At 31.7% G+C, this 21,955-nt stretch overlaps 3 protein-coding genes across 4 annotated transcripts; all 3 read left to right on the plus strand.

Moving 5' to 3' along the window:
* Nucleotides 1-1,597: 1,597 nt before the first annotated feature.
* LOC126748686 (uncharacterized) lies at nt 1,598-5,598 on the plus strand. Its single transcript, XM_050458064.1, has 4 exons — nt 1,598-1,813; nt 2,271-2,607; nt 4,918-5,068; nt 5,208-5,598. Exons 1-4 carry the CDS (start codon nt 1,728-1,730, stop codon nt 5,393-5,395), a joined length of 762 nt encoding a protein of 253 aa, XP_050314021.1. The 5' UTR covers nt 1,598-1,727; the 3' UTR covers nt 5,396-5,598.
* Nucleotides 5,599-7,566: 1,968 nt separating this feature from the next.
* LOC126748672 (sodium/potassium-transporting ATPase subunit beta-1-interacting protein) lies at nt 7,567-13,714 on the plus strand. Its single transcript, XM_050458048.1, has 6 exons — nt 7,567-7,885; nt 7,943-8,080; nt 9,547-9,630; nt 9,689-9,850; nt 9,901-9,961; nt 10,864-13,714. The coding sequence occupies exons 1-6, from the start codon at nt 7,832-7,834 to the stop codon at nt 11,568-11,570; spliced, it is 1,206 nt and encodes a 401-aa protein (XP_050314005.1). The 5' UTR covers nt 7,567-7,831; the 3' UTR covers nt 11,571-13,714.
* A 189-nt stretch (nt 13,715-13,903) lies between these two features.
* Nucleotides 13,904-21,406, plus strand: LOC126748671 (glutaminase kidney isoform, mitochondrial). Of its 2 annotated transcripts, XM_050458046.1 has the most exons (12): nt 13,905-14,209; nt 14,274-14,305; nt 14,372-14,413; nt 14,485-14,572; nt 14,755-14,891; nt 16,373-16,502; nt 16,558-16,801; nt 16,854-16,975; nt 17,032-17,190; nt 17,271-17,579; nt 17,629-17,783; nt 20,942-21,406. In XM_050458046.1, the coding sequence occupies exons 1-12, from the start codon at nt 14,081-14,083 to the stop codon at nt 21,216-21,218; spliced, it is 1,824 nt and encodes a 607-aa protein (XP_050314003.1). In that variant the 5' UTR covers nt 13,905-14,080; the 3' UTR covers nt 21,219-21,406. The 2 variants fall into 2 exon arrangements, with proteins under 2 accessions (XP_050314004.1, XP_050314003.1); XM_050458047.1 differs by lacking the exon at nt 14,372-14,413 and having other exon boundaries at nt 13,904-14,209.
* Nucleotides 21,407-21,955: the final 549 nt, after the last annotated feature.

Below are 21,955 nucleotides of genomic sequence, written 5' to 3' on the forward strand. Positions count from 1 at the left end.
AACAAATTTAATAATTACAATGCTTATTTTGTATCATATCTTTAATATATACTTGATTCTAGTATGGCATTCCTATAGTGTGACAGAATTTCAAGGAGTTTATGTACGTTAAAACAGAATATTGAAATGATGATTATTTAATTATGATCGGTTAACACCCACAAGAATCTTATAATGTTATTTATCAAAAATTTAGCAAAATTAACCAAGAACTTTATAATCCCATATATCAGGCTTCAAAAGAATATAACAAATTGCCTACAGAAATTAAAACAGTTATAAAATTTAAAAAAAGTGTTACACAGTTATTTGGCTAAAAATGAATAAATGGAGAATATTAAATTGTTAACGGTTGTGTATTTTTTATTTATGTTTCTTTTTATTATATAGATTTTTAATATGGAAGGATTGACAGAATAAAGGAATATTATTATGTCATAAAATATTGTACCAAAAACATTAGAAACACACTACTGATTTGTAAAAAAAATCTAAAGAGTGGTCCAGATTAGATTTTCCTAATTGGGATTTTTGCATTTTATATAATATCTTTGTTTAGAAGAGTAGAACAACATTTATTAAAATATGTTTTGTTTTAAAGAAAACCAAGCTTACACATAAAATAGCTCACATGAGGTAGCTTGGGCAGCCATCCTCGATAAGGTTTTCCCTTGCATATTAATGTTTTTTGGCTTTTCACTTTATGGAGAAGAGCATATTTAGTTGTTGCAACAAGATTTTAGTATTTAATTTAAACTTATGGTTATAGCATTATACAAACAAACAAATGTTATTTTTTATATTCTCTACCTTAGAACATTGAATGCCTTGAATGTATTCAATGTTCTAAGTTCCTTACCCTGGGGGTCTGGGATTTTCTACATTTGCAAAGCTACATATGAGTGATACTAATTAGTAATAAATTAATTATTGTAAATCTTACCAATAAAAAATGTAGTTTTTAGTTGGTTTTGAGTATTTTAGTCCTCTTATGGCATTAAAAATCTAGCTGAGACCTTAGATGTTGGCCTTCGAGATCAATGCAGGCCTTCTATTTAAAACGATTTTTCCCTAAAAAATAGGCCTTTATATCAAGAAATGATTGTTTAACTCACATAATATATATTAATTTACCTAAAATAAACATGCTAAAATTTATTATAAAAAAGAAGCCTTATTTTTCTTTTAAATAATGGCGGGTTTGTCATTCAAGAAGTTCATTTTAGTAATAGTGCGCCCTCTGTCCAATAAAAACTATACTTAAAATATTATAGGTTACGCACTTCCGGTGCAGATATTTGAAATTTGAACAGTGTTGTCAAGTCTCTTTAATCATTTTTCATAAATCTTAGTATATACTCCCTTTTCCCGCCAAGATCCTCTTCAGCAAATATGATTTAAGATTTTTTTCAAAGTAATATCCGCTTTTAGTACAAAAAACTAACGGTTTTTTGGCCATATGCGCATAATATCATGGCGCATGCTGTAATTAAGCCCTAAAGGAAATAATGGGATCTATATTACCGATCTAGATGGAACGCTCCTATTGGTCGGCGGATACACGAACGACGCCGAGTGGCCGCAGTAACGCCATTTGCACTTTCCGCTTTCCTTTTCGCTTGCGGCCTTCGAAGAGTGCGGACAGAACATTTTCGGTGTCCGCGTTTCCTTCTCAAATTTTGGATTTTTCTAAAATTTAGGAAAGAAATGGCGGTTAAAACAGCGAAATGTGTTTTGTGATCGATGTCACAAAGCATAGCACCGAAGTTCTGTGCGAATATTACAGTAGAATCTCGCGATTGTTGGCACAAAGGTAAGTAGCGTCGTTTTGTTCAACGGGGTTGGAAGCCATTTTATAAAGTGCGGGGGTTGCTTTTATTGCTTTTTGTTAGTTACTGCATAATGCTAAGCCACTTGTATTAATTTTTCAATATACATTTTAATGATTTTATTGGGTTTCATAATTTTTTTCATGGGAAATGGAGAAAATATGGCCAAAATGGCGGCGGCGTGGGTTGGCTTGGGTGAGGCGTCTCCCGTCTAGCTCCAATGCAAGCTTTAGTTTTTTGTTCTGATTATTCATTGTATTTCCTGAGCGTTTCTTTCATTCCTTGGGGGAATTACAATGTAACAAAATACTTTCAGGTTTATTTTATCAATGTATCGGTACTTGGCGTCCCCTGGAATGTTCTAGAATAAATCAATACTATTGACTTAAATATCCAAGTAAAACCTTCCTGGTACAATTTCTTCCTTTTCTCATTTTACAGTCGGGTCGTTCAAAACCTCCCTGACCACGGGACGAAGTTGCGGTACGTCCGTCGCACTCTTATTAGAGAGATGTACTTCCGTGGTGATCTAGGAGTTACGATGGCAAGGGTTCTACAGGCAGCAGTTAAGAGTGCATCGGACACTCTTCTACTGCAAGCGATGAGGGTCAGGAGGTGTTCCACACAGCGAAGGGTTCCAAAGCACCGCGCAGGAGGCAGACACCATAGGAATGTCCTACGCGCCACAGACAGTGCCCCTACACTCGGAGGGTGGGGGTCTGAGTTCGATTTGCCAGCGGATGTGGAAATCGACAGGCAGCTGCTCCGCCGCTCAAGGGTAAGTTGATTCAGTAATTCCATACCTGTATATTTTTGGTGTTAATATTGTCTGCTTTAATAAGCAATGTGCCTTTGTATTTTTTAAATTATTTAGCTTGTAAGAAATTATGATCATAGCAACTTTGGAATTTGTATGCTACTGTTGGGGTTACAGGTTCTCTTACCTGCTATTTATTTTATTTCTGGGTTACAATGTTTACAGAATGTGAAGAAGACTCATATTTTAAGCAATCGTTTTATTTTTTATTAAGGCTAAACTGTCTCGCCCAACACTGATTCGTCTCTTGTCTATTGTCAAACACCCTGGAACATATTTTGTTATATAATTTCCTCAAAGTATTTGAATGTCATTTCTGTGCTGCTGATATTTGATTGAAAGCTCTTCACCTGCATAAATAAAATTTATTGATTGACCGAAGGAAAGTTTTTTCTTTTAATTTGACTCTTTGAGGCAGCATAACCTTTTTTTATATTGATGCTTTTAAGGCGAGAGTTTGATTCAAATTCAATATTGGAGTTTGTTTATTTTATGTTTACAATAAGTTTTATTTGGACCCACTGTATATATCGAACACTATTTGAAATAAACTTTCATATCTAAGCAGCACATTTTTACTTACAGCCTATCAAAATTATTTTGCCATAAAAATGATCTCTGTTAGAATTCTGGGATACAGGAATGATTGCCGTCAGATTTTTGTTCCGCTAGGGTTGTTGATGTTGCCCTGTGTTCTCATAGTAGAGTCTCAGCTCTATGTATGGATAAACACAAAGCTCTTTTCCATGAGTATATTTATACCAGATCCATATTAGTTTTCATTGGCTCCATAGTTCTTAAGAGGTTCCTCTGCCAGGAATGGAACCTATCACTATGGCATATGAGTATTAGGACTCTGTTGTATTATGTCTTCATGATCTTTTATATGTCTTGGTTATTATGTTTTAAATGCTTGATTAAAAAAAATTAAGTTGTACTGTATTAGTGTAGTGTCCAGTTTTAAGCTTTCTTAAAATTGGACACTACACTAATACAGTTTAAATATATATTGTGACTTCTACCTTGTACAAATGCTTTGCATATTTCTTACCAATACGAATTTGAATAAATATCTGGTTTTGAGATTTGCTGAAAATAAGCTGAAAAGTACCTGAAATTCCTGGATAAAGAAACAAATAATTTACTTATAATAATACATAATAAACACAATCCACCATTTGGACATTTTGACACACGTCAGTTTTCAAAACTTGACATATACAGTATCACAAAAGTCTATATTCTGTAGGGTTCATTCATTGTTAGATAGAACTAGTCCAGGCATTTTTGCCATTAAGAAAATTCAGTGAATTGTGTGAAATAAAATTAATAAGGTTTTGTGAAAAATAATTAAAATTGTTATCAATCGATTGATTTAAAAATAAAAAAGGTTAAAAAAAATCAGTATTTAAATATTCAACTTTATTAAAGTATTCTACTATTACAATAGAAATAATTTCAACAGTATGTAATACAATATCTATGCTTTAAATAAATATTATATAATTGCATTTAACAATAGTTGTGTAAGAACAAGCTTTAAATTAAATGAAATAAAACAAAAATGTCAATGTATACAATCATAAAAGGATCAGGCTATTTAACAAAAATACAATAAAAATGTTGGAACTCGTATTGCATCATCTAGATTTTTATACATTATTGGACATGATTTGGGAACCACTTGTTATTGTCATGATTTTTTTCATTCATAAATAGAAGTTCCTGAGAATGAACTTGAGGGTAAAATCGTAGTTCTAGGTTAAGGTTTTGGGTAGTTAAGGCAGTTTTGGTTAAGGCCTTTTTTTACCAATTTTTTTTTTTACAAATTTCACTTGTAAATATTTCAGGAAATAAATAGAAAATTCTTTAAAGAATTTTAAACAAACAAAGGGCATCTCTTTCCAAATAATATAATATACAAACAAGTTTTTTGCCTCAAAATTTCTCTGAATTACAGCCAATTTTGTCAACCAAGGTCCAAGTGCCATCAAATTCAGAACTTTTAAATCGCATACTGTAACATGAAGGTTCTTATTCATTTGACAACATTTCGGGCATAATTTGGAAACCATTTAAGTTATTTTTATGATTTTTTTACATTAATAAACAGGGTTTCTTGAGAAGGGTAGTTTTGGATGGGGCGTTTTTTTGATCAGAAATAACTAAAAAAACAATCAAACTGCAGCAAAATTAAACTTCAACAAAACCCTGCAGATTCTAAGATATGTCTTATATAGAAGTACTTGTTTACCATATTTTTAATTCTAGCGGTTGGCGCAAATCAGGGAGAGGCGCCAGATCAGGGAGCGCGCCGAATTCCTGAGGGACTCGCTCATCCCCCAACTTGAAATGACGGAGGCTTTCGAAGGGGTGACCGGCAGTGCGCTCTCCCACATGGTCAGCATTTACGTGTTGACTGGTAAGTTGTTCACATCCACCTAGATTATTTCTTCTAAACTCGTTCTGGATTCAATTGCTATGGGAGTAGGACTAATCGAGAAGCTTTTAAACGCTTTAGTTGTCTATGAATTTTCCATTAAAATCGTGTTGTCTTCTAGGGGCCATTGTGCCGCCTGCACGCGAGGACCCCAACAACCCCCAGCCAGGTCCAAGTGGCCTGCAAAACCGCGGTCGCCGTGACGGCCGCGCAGACTTCTCCGGAAGTGACGACGACGAGGAGATGCCGCCAGGACGCCGGTTCATGCGGTACGGAGGAGACGAGGAGGGTGGTTCTTCTTACATTTAAATTATAAATGTATTCCTTTGCTTACTGTCAGTTTGTTCACTTTAGAATTAGAAAGTTTTTGTTCAGTTAGAATTTCTTAGTTTTGTTTAGTTATTTAGAAAATTACTTAGTAATTTTCATTAGTGGTTGTGACTTGGTTAAAAACTAGTTATTAGTCAAATTTTGTACCGTTCTTTGGGTTTAATAAATTACAATTAAATTTATCCATTTTTTTATTTATTTAGAATCCTGCTAATATAAATGTATGTATGTATGTACATGCATTAGTAAATAGGAATGGTTGCATTTACATAGGAAAACAAAATCCTGTATGTGTCACTATAATTTAGTACTAAAACAGGTATAAAAAATTACTATATATATATATATTTAAATATGACACCCATGAATAGATGCTAACTTATATATAATAAAAATCGCTTATACAAGTAAAAACAATAATTATGATGCATGAGCACAACAGCAGTAACACTAATATCGTTGATTGAATATTTATTATAATTAATTTTATAAATATTCAATCAACGCTAATATTCTATACTTTTAACTTTATTATTAAATACTGTTTAATCTTAATTGAAAACATGTTATGGTTTTTGATATTTCTAATTAAAATTGGAAACATATTCATTAGTTTTGTCACTATAATAAATTGCAAATCTGACTTGCTGTTGTGTCATGAAGGGGTACATTTAAATTTCTTCATGGTCTTGTGAGTGACTCTTTTTCTAATAAAACCTGCATAAAAATAAACAATTGAGTTGTCACAATATAAGCGTTCATTGGGAAAAATCTATTCTTTCTAAATATGATCCTGAATACATAATTTTGCATTAGACACATTCTTCAAACAAGAATACCACATCTAATTATTGATTCAACCAATGTTTTGTAGATCATCAAAAATTGTTTATTATTTAGACATTTTCTCAGCTCATAAAATTAATGAATAAAGCATCATAACCTTTTACTGAGAGCCACATGTTAATCATGCCACTTAGGTTCTTATCAATTCATGCTCCTATAAGTAGGTTACTTCATCTACCTCCTTTATATCAAAACAAATACGCTACGATTACTATTTTTAATCTAGCCTATTTGAATTATTTAGTGAAAAAGCAATAAAAGTGGTTTTATCAATGTTTGGAAATATGTAGTTTATTTTGATCCACCAAATTTTGATTTTTGCTAGTCCTCTCTCTGATTTTTCTTTCACAGCTTTCCAAGTGTCTGCACTAATAGACATACTGTGTTATCTGTATAAAAAATTATTCTTTCATCTATTTCGGTAATTTTAGTATAAATAAAAATGGGCCCAAGAATGTTGTACATGCGTTGTGAAATTTCAATAGTAATTGTGTCACTAAATATATTGTTCATATTTAGTATTTGTTTGCTTTCCGTGAACTAGTCTTTAAATATTTTATAGGCAAAACTTCTGGTGCCATTCAGTTCAAGTACATCAAGCAATGTTTGATGCGGTACTGTATCAAAGGCCTTGGCTAGGTCAAAGAATACCGCATCACATTTGTCACCTTTATTTAGGAGGCCTTTTATTTAACTGACTATTTAAAACATAACGTCATTTGTATCTGAATTAAGCAAAAATCCAAACTGTAAGATAATAATCATTGTTTTATTTTATTATGAAAAAAAAGCAATAAAAGCATACTTTCATATTAAATTTCTGAAGAAAAGGGTAATGGTAGAGGCTGTGATAATAGAAGGCTGAACTGTCTCTAGATATCAGATATTGAGATATATAATTCCGTTGGACGCAAATTGCCAAAAACTGGTTGATTGGGAAGTGGACAAGCTCTCTGGCTATACATTTTAGAAAAATAATCGAAGATTATATTATAGATTAGCAATCTCAGGGCCAGAGGTTATAGGAAATTTTATTTCGAATCTGAACCTCCTATTGGATCCCACAAACCTCCAAAAATTCTTCAAATTGAACGTGAAAAAGGAAAATAAATACTCCAATAAAAAATATGTTTTATTGTACAAATTTTTAAGTAATTTTCCCAGTTTTTTTTCAAAAAACAATTTGTAGTGGATTAAACTCTCATTTGACCGGACTAATAGAACTAATAACCGCCTACACAGACTCCCTCTAGCAGACACCTGCAGCATTTATGAACCTGCTATGCATTACGCATGAACACATTCCATGGCGTTGACGTATGGAATGTCAAATAGATTTTGATTTGCAAATTCCAAGCAAAAAAGGTACACAAAGGGGATTTTAAACTTGTTTAATTTATACTAAAAAAAAATACAAATGTTTAATTGTGCCTAATTAAGTGTTATTTGCTCACTCATCTTAAAGATGTTATATTGGACAAAGACTGTGCTGATAGGAGTACAATGATTACGACCTCAAATCTAATATTAGAAAATAGGAAGTAAAATTGCATATATTCTTGCATTGCAATGGGATTTTGTAAGCGTAGACACCTATTTCTTACCTTATGTGTACTGCAGCTGGTAAGTAAATAATCTATAAAATTCTTTAACATGAAATAAAGCAATTTGGATTTTTAGGTAACAGTTGTTGAGAGACAAGTCTTTGACTTTCTCGGGTTTCTTTGGATATCACTGCTGGTAAACTTCCTGCAAATCATATTTACCATATTTGGATTCTTTGGGGCTTACCAGTATAGGCCAAAGTATATAATATCGGTGAGTCAGCTTACTTATCAATTTTTGAATGAATAAGATTATTGTACCCATACTCCCAGTCATCATTTCAAGTTTGTTTACTTAGAACTTAAACAAATTAAAAATGCTATAAAAATTGTTGTAATTATTGGAAAAATAGGGTATCAGGAGAAATGTTTCAAAAGTTCTAAAAAACAATTTGTTTTACAGATTACAGTACACCATATTAATATACTTTATTCAAAAATGGACCTTTATTATTTTTAGTTCAGCATCCTAAACATAAATTTTTCAAAAAGGCAAAATTTGCTCCCTTGCATGTGCATCCATTTAACCTTTGGATAATCAGCACACAAAGGGAACCAATAAATTCTGACAATTTAGCAAAATATATATAAAATCAAAAACAGAATACAATATAAAGTAAGATATACATATATGAAATAATAATGTACTTTAAACATATTTAATAAATACAAACAAGCACATGATCCACAACTAATTCTAAAATCAATCAATCAATTATACAGAGAGATATGTAAATGATCATTAATACATTGCCAATATATACAGGTGGAATCAAAGTACCCTTAAAACATATTTTAGGCTATCAACATCTTGAAATTTAATATTCTTATAAAGATAAATGTGAAGATGATCCTTTATTTATTATGTAAACATGCACAATGTAATTTTCTTTGGCCAGCCATATTTAACCAGTTGACCATTTTAAGCTTATGAATTAATGGATTGTACTTTTTGAATTCTCTGCTGTTGCAGCAATTCTAGGGCCATACTATATCACAATAATTAAACACTGATAATACCATAGATTCACAGATCACACACACATTATTATTTTTTTAAAAAGTGTTCTGAAAATGTTTGTATTATTGTACAATAAATCTTATTTATACCTTATCAAAACTCAGTTGATAGTCAAAGGTTAATCCTAAATTTTTTACCTCATCACCAAACTCAAGCTTTGTTCTATTCATACTAAAATTCAACTCTATCAAAGTGATTCCTGTACCCCTGCTTACAAAATAACATCCCCATAATTTTCTTTGCGTTAAGTCGATGGCAGTGTATCCTAGAAAATTGGTCTACCTTATTATATCAAGCTTCTGATTAAAGAATTCACTTACATTTTTTTTGTTTATGGTGCCAAAAAAAGACAAATACAGCTAGGTATCATTTGCATACTGTTGAACTTTACATTGTAAGTAAATTTGGCAATGAAAATGTATAAAGAGAATATAAAATTCAACCCAATACTGAGTCTTGTGGCTCTCACTGCTTCACATTAATATACTTTCACTTTTTACCATCTAAAATTACAGCCTGTCTTCTGTCGACTAAATCATTTTTAAAAAAACTTATTGTTGAATTAATAAAAAACATTTTTTCTTCAGTATTAATGACCCCTAAGAATCAGAGATGTATATCTTACAATTTTAATGCCTAATGTTTTTTTCTCAATATAGTACCTGTTATGGCAGCTAGCTTGGATTGCATGGAACATATTCCTCATATGCCTTTATTTAAATGTAGCTGGACTGGACCATGAGGTAAAGTTTACAATATAAAATGCTCACAATTATATTTTGCTATAAAACTACATTTTAGACCAATAAAGTGCTCAAACTAGACTATAAGAGTGACAGTTGGTGGAAAAAAAATGGCCCTGGCTGTAAAGTGGTTAATGTCGAAGAATCCAAATATGACGGCTGCCTGATTGATTATGTACATATCGAAGTGTTTCAGTCAGGGCTTCAAGTTGTTTTAACTGTAAGTTTATAGCAATCATTAACCTCTGATAGTATAAATATGAATTTCAGGTATTTAGTTGCATCATTGGAACATGTTTAAGCAGGACATTCTTAGAAGAAGATGATACTTGTAAGTAATGTTTTTTTTTAATAAAACATTAAAACTCATATACAACTTACTAACCAGCTTGTAAATTAAGTAGGTTAAAGTGCTGGTAAAGTAATTTTAGTACAGTGCATGTGACTGTTTATTTGCAACATTGTGAATAAAGTGTCACATACATTATAGGTACTTATAAATAATGTACATCACACATACTAAAAACACCCCTATAGTAAACATATGCTTGCAGTTGATTTCATTGGTGGATTTGATCCGCAAACTATTTGGTAAGTCTGGTGAATGGGAATGCAGTATCACACACAGTCATCTATTTCTTTTATATGTAGATATTTTGGTTAGTTGATATTCTCTCTATTCTTTCTTTGTAAATAATATTATTTTTTCCTATATTTTCTGGATTTATAAGATAAACCTACAATAAATGATTGGTTTATCCTATAAACCCTGTTAGTAGTGCTTGCTATCGCTAGTTTATCTTTTTCAGTTAATTTCGAGAAGGCAGATGGTCCTGATAATTTTCTCTTACACCCAATGTATGTGAGCTACAGTGGCAATTTGCACGATTCCACTCGACATTTGCATGCTAAATCGAAACGATTTGAGTTAGGCAATTTGCAAAGTAACCAAAATTTCCTTCGCCCCAAAAAATTGGGTAACACTAGAGTGTATGCTGATGCTATTAGAATTCCTGCTGTTAGAAGAAGCAACTCTTTTGACGCCCTTGGTAGCCCTACCAAGCAGACTAAACAACGCCCAATGTCTTTGTATTCTAATGCTTATGATCTTTAATAATTGGTAGCTAGTCGCTTAATAATACCTTTTCTATGGCATGGCATACGTAACTTTAATTGTTTTATGTACTTATTTAACTACTAGCAGAATTAAAAAATATTCAATAATTTCGACAGCATCACATAAATCGACACGTAAAACATCAAAGCAGAGCATGTCACTATACTCAATCGAATTCAGCTCACAAATGGATAGACATGGGGATAGTGACAATGATTTGGACCAATCTCCTTCATCACCAAAACCAATGACTCCTCGTAGAGTTAAAAGAAGGAGCGTCATGCAGAGGGGTTCTTCAGGGAGACACAGTACTAGTAGTAGACGTCAATCTCACGCTCGATCTTCCACAAGAAGTTCCAGAAGGATGCAAAACCCAGTTACAAAACTTCTAGAACAGCAGCAAAAGTGCCAAGCATACGAAAGCGCTACTAGCCAGTCCCCTGTAGAATCTCCAATTCATCATAACCACCACAACTATTATGGCAATCCCAGTACATTAAATCCACAAAATTGGCAAGGACCCATGGGTCACACGAACCCATCTTACCAACAGTCAACTACCTCGTTAAACGAAGACTTCGACGACTTGTACAATAACAGGCCAGCGTCAGTTAGATCTAGCTACTCGAATTTTCACGGTGCCAGGGCTAACTATTCACCTACAAAACAGTACCATCACCATCACAGTCATGCTACACCTCAAGTACCTCAAAAACGAAGTAATTTGAGGAATAGTATGAGAAATATGGCTTTTATGAATAATGGCCCTCCAGCTTATACTGTTCAGGCTGCTATGCAGGTTGATAACGAAACTCCTATGTAGATAATGAGTATTTTTGATAGTGGTTTATTAGTTTGGAGGCTTAAATTGATAATTGAGGGTTCTACCCAGGCAGCACAAATGTGTCCTATGAAAGGTTTCCTCTTTTTTTGGAAATATAAAGGTCCAATGGACATCCATTAATTTGCTCAAAAAATCCATAGGATGATACATATGTCACAAAAGTCGTGACATCACTCGGCCAGAGGATCACTGAATAATAAGACAAATAATTTGTCAATGTAAAGGGATATTTAATATAGCATGTCCAATGGACTTCTACATGAAGTCATTCAATTGATGAGGTAACCTTTGTCTCATTCGTATAATACAATTTCTTATAATCATTTTCACTTACCAATTTGCACCAAAAAAACTCTTCATAATTGCTTTGCTCCAACTAGCTTTACTTTAAAGTTTATTCATTGGGACTAATTAATTTTGCAACTTTAATTTTTGTTTCCGTTACCAAATACCGTAATACATGTAGTATATTGTTAACAAAATATATTATTATATGAGGTTTTTTAAATCTTTATTTACAAAAAAAGAAATTACATTATGTTTCGAAGAACTTAGAATATGGATTGTGAATGACATGTGCAGTATAAGAAGTATAAAAATTTATCGGACGTATTGCTGTTATTGGCATTTTTATTAATAAAATGTCGAAAATAGATAAAAATAAATGCATATGTGAACATATTTCTTGTACTTCCAAAGAGTCTGATAAAGAGGTTGCATTATTTTAATTCCACAATAAAATTCCGGGTATGTAAGGTATTTTTAAGAATATTATTCCAACGGCTTTTCATTTTTATTTGTTCAATAGCTTCTTTTTTTTTAAACCATGGGAATAATAAGTTCTTAAATCCATTACAAGTTCTCAAGAAAATCTATGCACTGAACTCAAGTAAACTAATTATAATTTCCAAAGCATTTTTTGAAAAGTCAATAGAATTCCATTGGACAAAGTTATTTTGAAGTCCGTTGGATTGCTCATAATTATTATCCATATAGGATGTCCATTATTGATCCATGGATATTTCGACTTGGTTTAAAATACTGGATATTCATTGGAGGATGTCTGCTGTCTGGGTAGTCCTAATTTCTTAAGGAAATGCCTGAACATAATATGTTTCCATTAAATTTGATATTTAAGCCCCATAGAGCATACAAATGTCCCTAAAATGTTTGACAATTGTTTCTTTGTTAATGTATTTTTTGTACCTGTTATCTTATGGCTATTCTAAACCCAAACATATCAGTTAACAGGTTTTTGTCGTTAAATGTGGTTTACAGAAGGAGGGTTGAAAAATGTTCTTGTCCGAATTTGGTTTTTGCTGTGCCCATAATATGTTATAAGGAATTTCATGCATTTATTGGTAAATTATTTTAATGTTCAGGTTAGCAATGAAAATTAACTTACTTTTAATAAAGTTTCAGATAAAATAACTAGAGGTTAAGGATTCTTTTTTGTGTCTATAACATACTATGGAGCACGTTCTTTTGAATCAAGGTTTATAGTTACTGTTATATTGCCATATTTTTTTAAATTTACCTTTTACAAACCGCAAGTGCAATATTTAAAAAAATCCTTCCAAAATGGCATAAGTTTATATATTATTATATGCTTGCTGGCATATCATTAAATGATGTAGAATGTATTAATGATTAATCAATTTTAGCAAGGTTAGTATTTATTTATTATATACTTTAGGCAGCTTTATTCTGTTAGTAATTAAGTTTTAATGTTGTTCATAGCCTGTTAATGTCAATGTGATATTTCGTTAGGTGTTATTTAAGTGTTTTTTTTGCCAATATTTACCGATAGGGAATAACTGTTTCTAAATTGGAAGACTGCGTCGATTCAGCTCAAACATATCTATTTTTAGATGAATTTAGTTGTTTTTTTGACAATAACCAAACTTAATGTACAATATAGAAAAATAAACACACTTTCATTTTAGAGATTTATAGAAGTACAAATCTGCTCTGTCCTGTTTTTACTGGATCCATTGTAATGTGTAAATATTGCTTTTAGGTTTAGGACTTTTTTACCAAAGTATTAGCTAAAAATCTATTTTATTATTACTATTGTAGCTAAAAATGTATTGATATATCAATATAGTGAAATTATAACTCAACATGTGTTTTTATTTTGGGGGGATTGTGGCATTTGTTAGTTTTTCTTTCTTGGACTACGTGTCAATTTGTTTAACACCGGGTTGAGTAATTCAACACAACAAATAAACATACTCTTGAGAAAGAGTCTATTTATACAAGCCTTTATATAGATGATACCTACGTATAAAAAATTAGTGATTCATTAACATAAGACTACGAAATCAAGATGTTATATACGAAAACTAATTAATAAGATAACAGCAATACCGTAATGACGAAACTTGGCAATTGCCGCCTTTGCATCGACCAAGCGTTGTTGTATCATCGCATCCGCGTCGGCGTAATAACATTTACTCGTTCCCAAAATAAAATCGATTGCCGGCAAAATGAAATCCATCGCTTCAAGGAAGTTTTTACGTAAGATTTTCGAAAATTCCGATAAGTTTAGGGAGGTTTTATCAATTAAACATGGACGGTATTTCAGTGGTGTATCCAAGGATGATGAGCTCGAAAACGTAAGTCAATTTCAAGTAGATTTTCTGATCGAGTTTTTAATGTTGTTTTTCTTCACGTTTTAAGGTCAACTTGCAAAGGGAAAACTATAGGCAAAGGTAACTTATATCCGGAGTGAAGATATATTTTTATATTTTATTTTTCTTTATTTTTTACACTTACAGACGCCGCTACTCATTTATCCACGACCTTAATTATTTAAGTTTGTAAGTTTTTTTTTTATAAAGGTTTTGATGCAAAATGGTTAATTTTAAAAATTGATAAATAAACTTTTTAGGGGAGGCAACCTGCAAACCGATGAGGTTCTGTTTGAAATGTTCAAAAATGAAGAGACCGGCCTTTTGTCCATTGGGAAGTTCCTAAATGTAAGATCTTTTTAATGCTTATATATAGACCCATATACACAAAAAAATTATGTATTTGCTCTTGGACTAATGTCCCCATAAATTATAACAAACCAAGTTAGCAAAATCTCTTTTTGTAACTATATTATTATATAATCCGAGCGTTTAAGTTAATATTTGATGAGAATGAATTTGAATTTCAGGCCTTGAAAGCAACAGGTTTGCGTAAGACCGATCCCAGACTAAAAGAAATGGTAGACATACTGAGGATGATCTCGCACAAAACCAGCGATGGATATTCGATTGACACACAAAAACTCAACTTAAAGGATTTCAAAAGGTAATAGTTTAGCAAAATGGAACAAAGTCGAATTCAAAAGCAAATAACTTTTATCAGCTTTAGACTATGTCAAGAAATTTAACGTATCATGTGAGGGTTACGTACATTTTTATTAAAAAAGGTTATCGAATCGTAACAAAGTATAATAATTTATTAAGAAATTCGTTAACGTGATGTGACGTTTTATTGAACCAGGTTGAATCATATTACACGTGCTAATCAAATGTTTTGGTTCACGAGTATTTTGAAGAAATTAACGTTGGTATGATTTTTTTTATTTAATTTAAAAGAGCCTGGAAAAATATAATAATTTGTCTCTTATTAGCCACTGAATATCTTGATTTTTAATGGCTAAAATATTGTAATTATTGATTTCTAGAATACTCAAGGGCTTTTAAAGCAACTACTTAAAAAATTATTGAAATCCATACACTAGAATTCAAGATATTGCTATTTTTCTCAGTGGAGTACCTGAAAGAAATAAAATAATTTGTGTCTTATTGCCAACGGAATATCTTGATTTATAGTATTTAAAATATTGTAATTATTGACTTCTAGGATACTCCAAGAGTTGTTCAACCAACTACTAAGAAAATTATTGTAATCCATACACTAGAAATCAAGATATTGATATTTTTCTCACTAGAGTGCCCGGAAGAAATAAATTAATTTGTCTCTTATTGGCAATTGAATATTTTGATTTTTAGTGGCTAAAATGTTGCAATTATTAATTTCTAGGATACTGCAAGGGGTTTTTAAATAGCCACTAAAAAATTATTGAAATCCATACACTAAAAATCGAGATACTGGCATTTTTATCACTAGTGTGCCTGGAAAAATAAAATAATTTGTTTCCTATTGCAAACTGAATATTTTTGTGGTTAAAATTTTGTAATTATTGATATCAGAGATACTCCAAGGGCTCTTCAAGCAACTATTAAAAAAATTATTGAAATCCAAACACTAGAAATTAAGATATTGATAATTTTCTCACTAGAGTCCTGGAAGAAATAAAATAATTTGCCTTTTATTGGCAATTGAATATCTTGATTTCTAGTGTTTAAAAAGTTATAATTATTGATTTCTAAGATAGTCCAAGGGCTTTTCAAGCAACTACTGAAAAAATTATTGATATTCATACACTTTAAGTTAATATATTAATATTTTTCTCACTGGAGTGCTTGAAAAAAATAAAATATGTGTGTCTTATTAACAAAAATAGGATAGTCTAAAAAGCTTTTAAAGTAATGTTTGACAAAGTGATTAAAATTCGTACACTAAATATCAATAAATCGATATTTTTCTCAGTGGAGTGCCCGGAATAAATAAAATAATTTGTTTCTTATTTGCAACTGAAATAAATTTTTATATTTTTGAAATATTTCAACACACTTTACACAGGGCCAAATTAGATTTAACCTGATAATAATAGCGTATATATTTTCTTGATACTATGGTAAATAACCAATCTCAACTTTCAGTATTATAGCACCAAATATTGGCCTAATATCAAGAGCTTTTCGGCGCCAGTTCATAATACCGGAATTCCAAGATTTTTGCAAAAGCATCGAAGAAATTTACTGGAGGTGCAAAGACAATACAAACGGAAAAGTAACAACAAATATTTTTTTTTATTTTTAAGGAATATTTATTAAGAACTTTTCAGGTTGCTTCATACATCCCTCAATTAAAGCGCATGAGCCCAAACTACTGGGGGGTGAGCATATGTACCATAGATGGCCAAAGGTTTTCAGTAGGGGATGTTTCTATACCTTTCACTATACAATCCTGTAGCAAACCATTGACTTATGGGATTGCTTTGGATTTATTGGGGTCTGAGGTAGTTCATCGTTATGTAGGTCAGGAGCCTAGTGGAAGAAACTTCAATGAACTTATTTTGGATCATAATAGTAAGTGACTTTTTCTTTAAAAGTTTCTTGACTGAATGTTTTTTGTCTATAGAAAAACCTCATAATCCAATGATAAACGCCGGTGCAATAATGGTTTGTGCCCTATTGAAAACCGTGGTGGGACCCGAAATGAGTTTGGCAGAAAAGTTCGATTTTACCATGAACTACTTTGAGGTAATAATTTATTTCACACGTATGTTTTTCCGATTAAAATGGAAATGTTTCGGTAGCGCCTGGCCGGAAATGAGGACCTGGGCTTTAATAACGCCGTTTTCCTATCGGAGCGCGAATGTGCCGATAGAAATTACGCATTGGGATTCTATATGAGGGAACATAAGTGCTTTCCAGAAAATTGCAAGCTCAAAGAGTGCATGGATTTCTACTTCCAGGTAAAGCAATTACCTTTAAATATGGCTAACTTATTGGACTCGTAACAGAATCACTGAGTTACTCAATATTTTTTTTTTAGTGTTGCTCTTTAGAAACAACTTGTGACCAATTAGCTGTCATCGGTTCAACCTTGGCCAACGGAGGAATTTGCCCATTATCAGAAGAAAAAGTTTTAAAACCAGAGAGCGTAAGGGATGTTTTATCTCTTATGCACAGTTGCGGGATGTACGACTATTCTGGCCAATTCGCTTTTAAAGTAGGGGTGCCAACAAAATCGGGGGTCAGTGGAGCTTTGTTGGTCGTTATACCGAATGTTATGGGTATTTGTCTTTGGTCACCCCCGTTGGATGCTTTGGGGAACAGTTGTAGGGGTGTGCAGTTTTGTGAGGTAAACCCAGCTGGTTTATAAAGATGAGATTTTAATGAAGTTCTTATAGGAGTTTATAAAAAAGTTCAACTTCCATCGATACGATAATTTGAAGCATGCGCCCAATAAGGTTGATCCGAGAAAGCACAAATTCGAAACTAAGGGGTTGGATGTGGTGAATCTGTTGTTTTCAGCTGCAGCTGGGGATTTGCCAGCACTTAGAAGGTATTTTTTTTATATGTGTTTATATAGGGTGTCTCCATTCAACTGCTCAAAAATGCTATATAGTATATACAGGAACTATAGAGAAGTAGTTTGAGATTCAGGACACAGATGGTCGAAAGTGCGTCGTTTCCAAAATATATAGTATTGAAATGTTTAAAAAAAGACTAATTTTCGGTGCTTAATTCAGCTTTTATTTTTAAATTTCTTACGAATTATTGGATTAGCACTTTGAGACCTTAATAAAATTTTAATAATAGTTACTCTATCATTAAATATAGTTTATTTTATTAAGTTAGTTTAAAAAAAAATCAATTTAAATTACAGTTTGTTTTAATAGTCATAAAAGTGCACCAACCAAACTTATCAACTCAAAAAACTATCAAACTTATTAACTCAAAATGGAGTTTTTACCTTCATGTTCATCCTCCGAAATTTCACTATTTTGTCGTGAAAAAATTATAAAAATATTTCCAGTGGTTCTCAAGTTATGGCTTTAAATTCTTGAAATTTGGTGGCTCTTGGACCTTGGTTGATAAAATCGCCTCTAATTCAAAAAGTTATTGAAGCTTAAAAAACGTTTTTATATAAAACTGTTTAAAAATAATGGGACTTTTTTGATGTCTTATTCTTTTAAAAATATTCCAATTACTTCTTAAAAATATTTGCAGTAGAATTGAGAAATTGGAAAAAATTAGCAGAAAAAAGTGGTCCAACCAAAAAAGCCCTTTTTATTCAAATCTTTAATTTAGAGTGACATTTTTGCACTCAAATTTATCTTCAGGAATTTCACTATTTCGTCGTGAAATAATTATCAAAATATTTCAATTGGTTTCCAAGTTATGACCAATAATATCTCATAAAACATAAACATCACAAAATCACAATTTGGTTTTAAAATCTACAAATTCGGTGTCTCTTGGACCTTGGATGACAAAATTGCATTTAATTTGAATTTTTGAGGTACTAGAAAAGTTCGCATATTTATATATTTAAAAAAGATTAATAGACCTTTTTAAAAAGTTAGCAAATAGAAGTCGCCTAACCAAAAATTTTCTAACTATAAAAATTTTAAATTCAAAGTAACTCAAAATAATCCTCAAGAATTTCATTATTTTGGGGTTATAAAATATAAAAATATTTCCAATGGTTCCTTGAGTCATGTTTAAAAAAATAAAAATTATAAAATTACCATTTGGTTTCAATATTTTCGAATTTGGTAGTTTTTGTACCTTGGATGACAAATTCGCCTTTAACTAGAAAAGTCTTTGAGGTACAAAAAATGTTTATATATAAAATTGTTCGAGAATAATTGTACTCTTTTTTAGATGTAGTTATTTTAACAATGTTCCAATTATTTTATTTTGAGTAAAGGACTCTTGTACGAGTTTAATATTTTTACAAGAAAACGATGCTTCGGAGCGCAAAAATTTAACGGCCCTATAGATCGGCCTGTGTGTCTAATTTTCCTAATTCCAAAGCTATTTGAGTCACTTATCTCAGACTATATGAAGAAAGTTTTTTATACATATATAATAATTATTAATATAGATAAACATGGCGGTTATGTAAATTGCTCTGTTTCAAGGAATCTTTTAGTTTACCATGAATATCTTCTCGGATCATTGAAGAAATAATATGCTGTGGATTCAGTACAGTACACAGATTCGGAAAATTAAAAGAGAATTCGGAAAAAAAATTTTTTTCGAGGCAAAACAGTGGCGTACCTTTTTTTCCCAAAAAAATTAACCCATATGTGCTGCAAGTTCGACCCAGGAGAACTCAAATCACCTGCAATTTTGTTTAAAAAGTGGCCCGACCACCGATTCTATAAAACCCAAAAATCTCATTAGAATCGCTAAAAGTGTTTTAAATACATTGGGTAAAGTTCGACTTTTTGAAAAAAATTTCAGCACCCTGTATTTTGGGAACGATGCACTTATCAAACCTATTCTATCCTGTCCTATCTCAAACTACTTCTCTATGGTTCCTGTATGACAAGACCAAAAACGACAGACTAAAGGGCACTTTTCTACGTAAATGTAGCTTTATTTCTTATCAAAATTATATTTTGCAAAAGGAAATCCTTGTAAAAATCTTTTCAGTTTCACCATTTTAATTAATGTTTCTAGTACTGCATGTAGTACCTAGACATTGCAGATATTTTTCTTTCCTAAGAATGACATTTTAATTTCAGTTTATCCAATTATATTTGGATCTTCTGGGAATTGTGGTTTTGTTACGTAGTTTACCAAATTGCAATGAAAAAACATCATTTAACTAACATTATTCTTAATCACAGAGAAGACATTACTGTATTAACGACATCTATATGAATGCCAATGATATTGAAGTTTTCCCATTTTGTTCACTTGATTTTCACTGCATTTCTGAGTCAACGATGTACCAGATATACCAATTATGCAGACCAGAGGTTTGAATTCCAACCAGTCCCTTTTAATGAAGTTTTGAATTTGAATAAAAATAGTAAGGTTCTATTTGATCTCATTGTAAGTTTGATCAAAGTAAAAAAAAATTGTTTTGGAAACTGTAGTTTTCATTTCAATGATCAAAAAAAGTGAACCAAATCTAGTGTCTAATTAAAGACCTATCTCTTCGTTATCTATATTTTCAAAGATATTTGAAAAATGTCTGGCTTGAAGAGTTCCAGGCTTCTTTGAGTCTAATGAGCTTTTTGCAGAATTACAGTTTGGCTTCAGAAAGGGACTAAATACTGTTCGTATGTGTCATCCAACTTTTGCGATTTAAGTAAATCCTTTGAATATGTGTTCCATAAGATTTTCATTGCTAAATTAAATAAATATAATTTCAGTGTCTCTGGTATATCGTTGATAAAAACCTACATATCACACCGCTTCCAGAGATTAATTAACCGTAATTTTATAGATAGTTGAATATTTATTCCTTTACTGTAATATTTTAAGTCTGTATATTTTAGTTAATACTGCATCAGAGTTATGAATTTTATATTTTACCTAATTTGACTTATGTAAATACTTTATATTGACATCAATAAACTGAATTGAATTGAATTACTTATGGTTTACTGAATTCAATTGAATTACTTACTACTTATTACAATTATCATTGATTAATTTATAAATCTGGAAATTGAGCTTTTAATTCATTTTTTAATCCAGGCATATGCTGAACGGAATGGACATGTCTCTTTCCGACTACGACGGCCGTACAGCCCTCCACTTAGCAGCAGCGGAAGGTCACATAAACTGCGTGGAATTCCTCCTAAAGCATTGTCATGTCCCTTATGACATTAGAGACCGATGGGGCAGAACACCCTTAGAAGAAGCCCTTGCTTTTGGACACACCGCCGTCATAGAACTGCTGCAATTATGGGACGAACAAGCGTCAAGAAATCGACAAGTAGAAGATAACCCCGCTCTACCCGAGACTGCTTGAAAGGATGGTTAGCTAGTCAATTTAGTATTTTAAGAATCATCTCGAATATTGTTTGTACAAAATATAGTATTATTTATTGGCGACATGTATTTTAACTCAGTGGCAATAATAAGTGATTTGTGATATTAGTTTTGATGTTTATTTTGTATTTTTAATTGGAGTAAATAAATGCTGTTCAAGTTATTAAATAGTTGCTTTTTTTGTGGGGTCCATCCAGACCGTAGAAAGTGTATTATTAAATTGTAAATCCTGAAAGCCGTTTAAGTCTAAAGTTTCTTTGATAGGGTCGTTTGTAGAAATTACTTGAGCAGACTGAAGGGCAATTCGGTAAACAACTTCTATCGAGTTATAAAGGTAGGGGCAACTCCTAAGTAATGAAATCTGAACAAACGATACGTGAAAAGAAATAGTAATATATTGGTTTAATAAATATTTGGTATTTGTTTAGATCGATCCCTTTATTATAATTACGCAGAATTAACAAATGGTACGTGAATAGAAATAATACATTAAGAAATATCTTAAATCTGTTTACCTCGACCTAACGAAGTAAATCCCCCTTAATGTTCGTTTTCTTTTTTAGATTCCAAACGTAGATTTATAAGGACGTGGGATACGATCCAGCTATGACCGGAAACCAGATATAAGGGCGGATTTGTCTTGTGATTTTTCTTATATTTGTATAAATAATCATTCATACAGTTAATATAAAAGGCTGTCTGGAATGTCTGGTCCAG

The sequence above is a fragment of the Anthonomus grandis genome, chromosome 22 (genome assembly GCF_022605725.1).
Source record: "Anthonomus grandis grandis chromosome 22, icAntGran1.3, whole genome shotgun sequence".
NCBI lineage: Eukaryota > Metazoa > Arthropoda > Insecta > Coleoptera > Curculionidae > Anthonomus > Anthonomus grandis.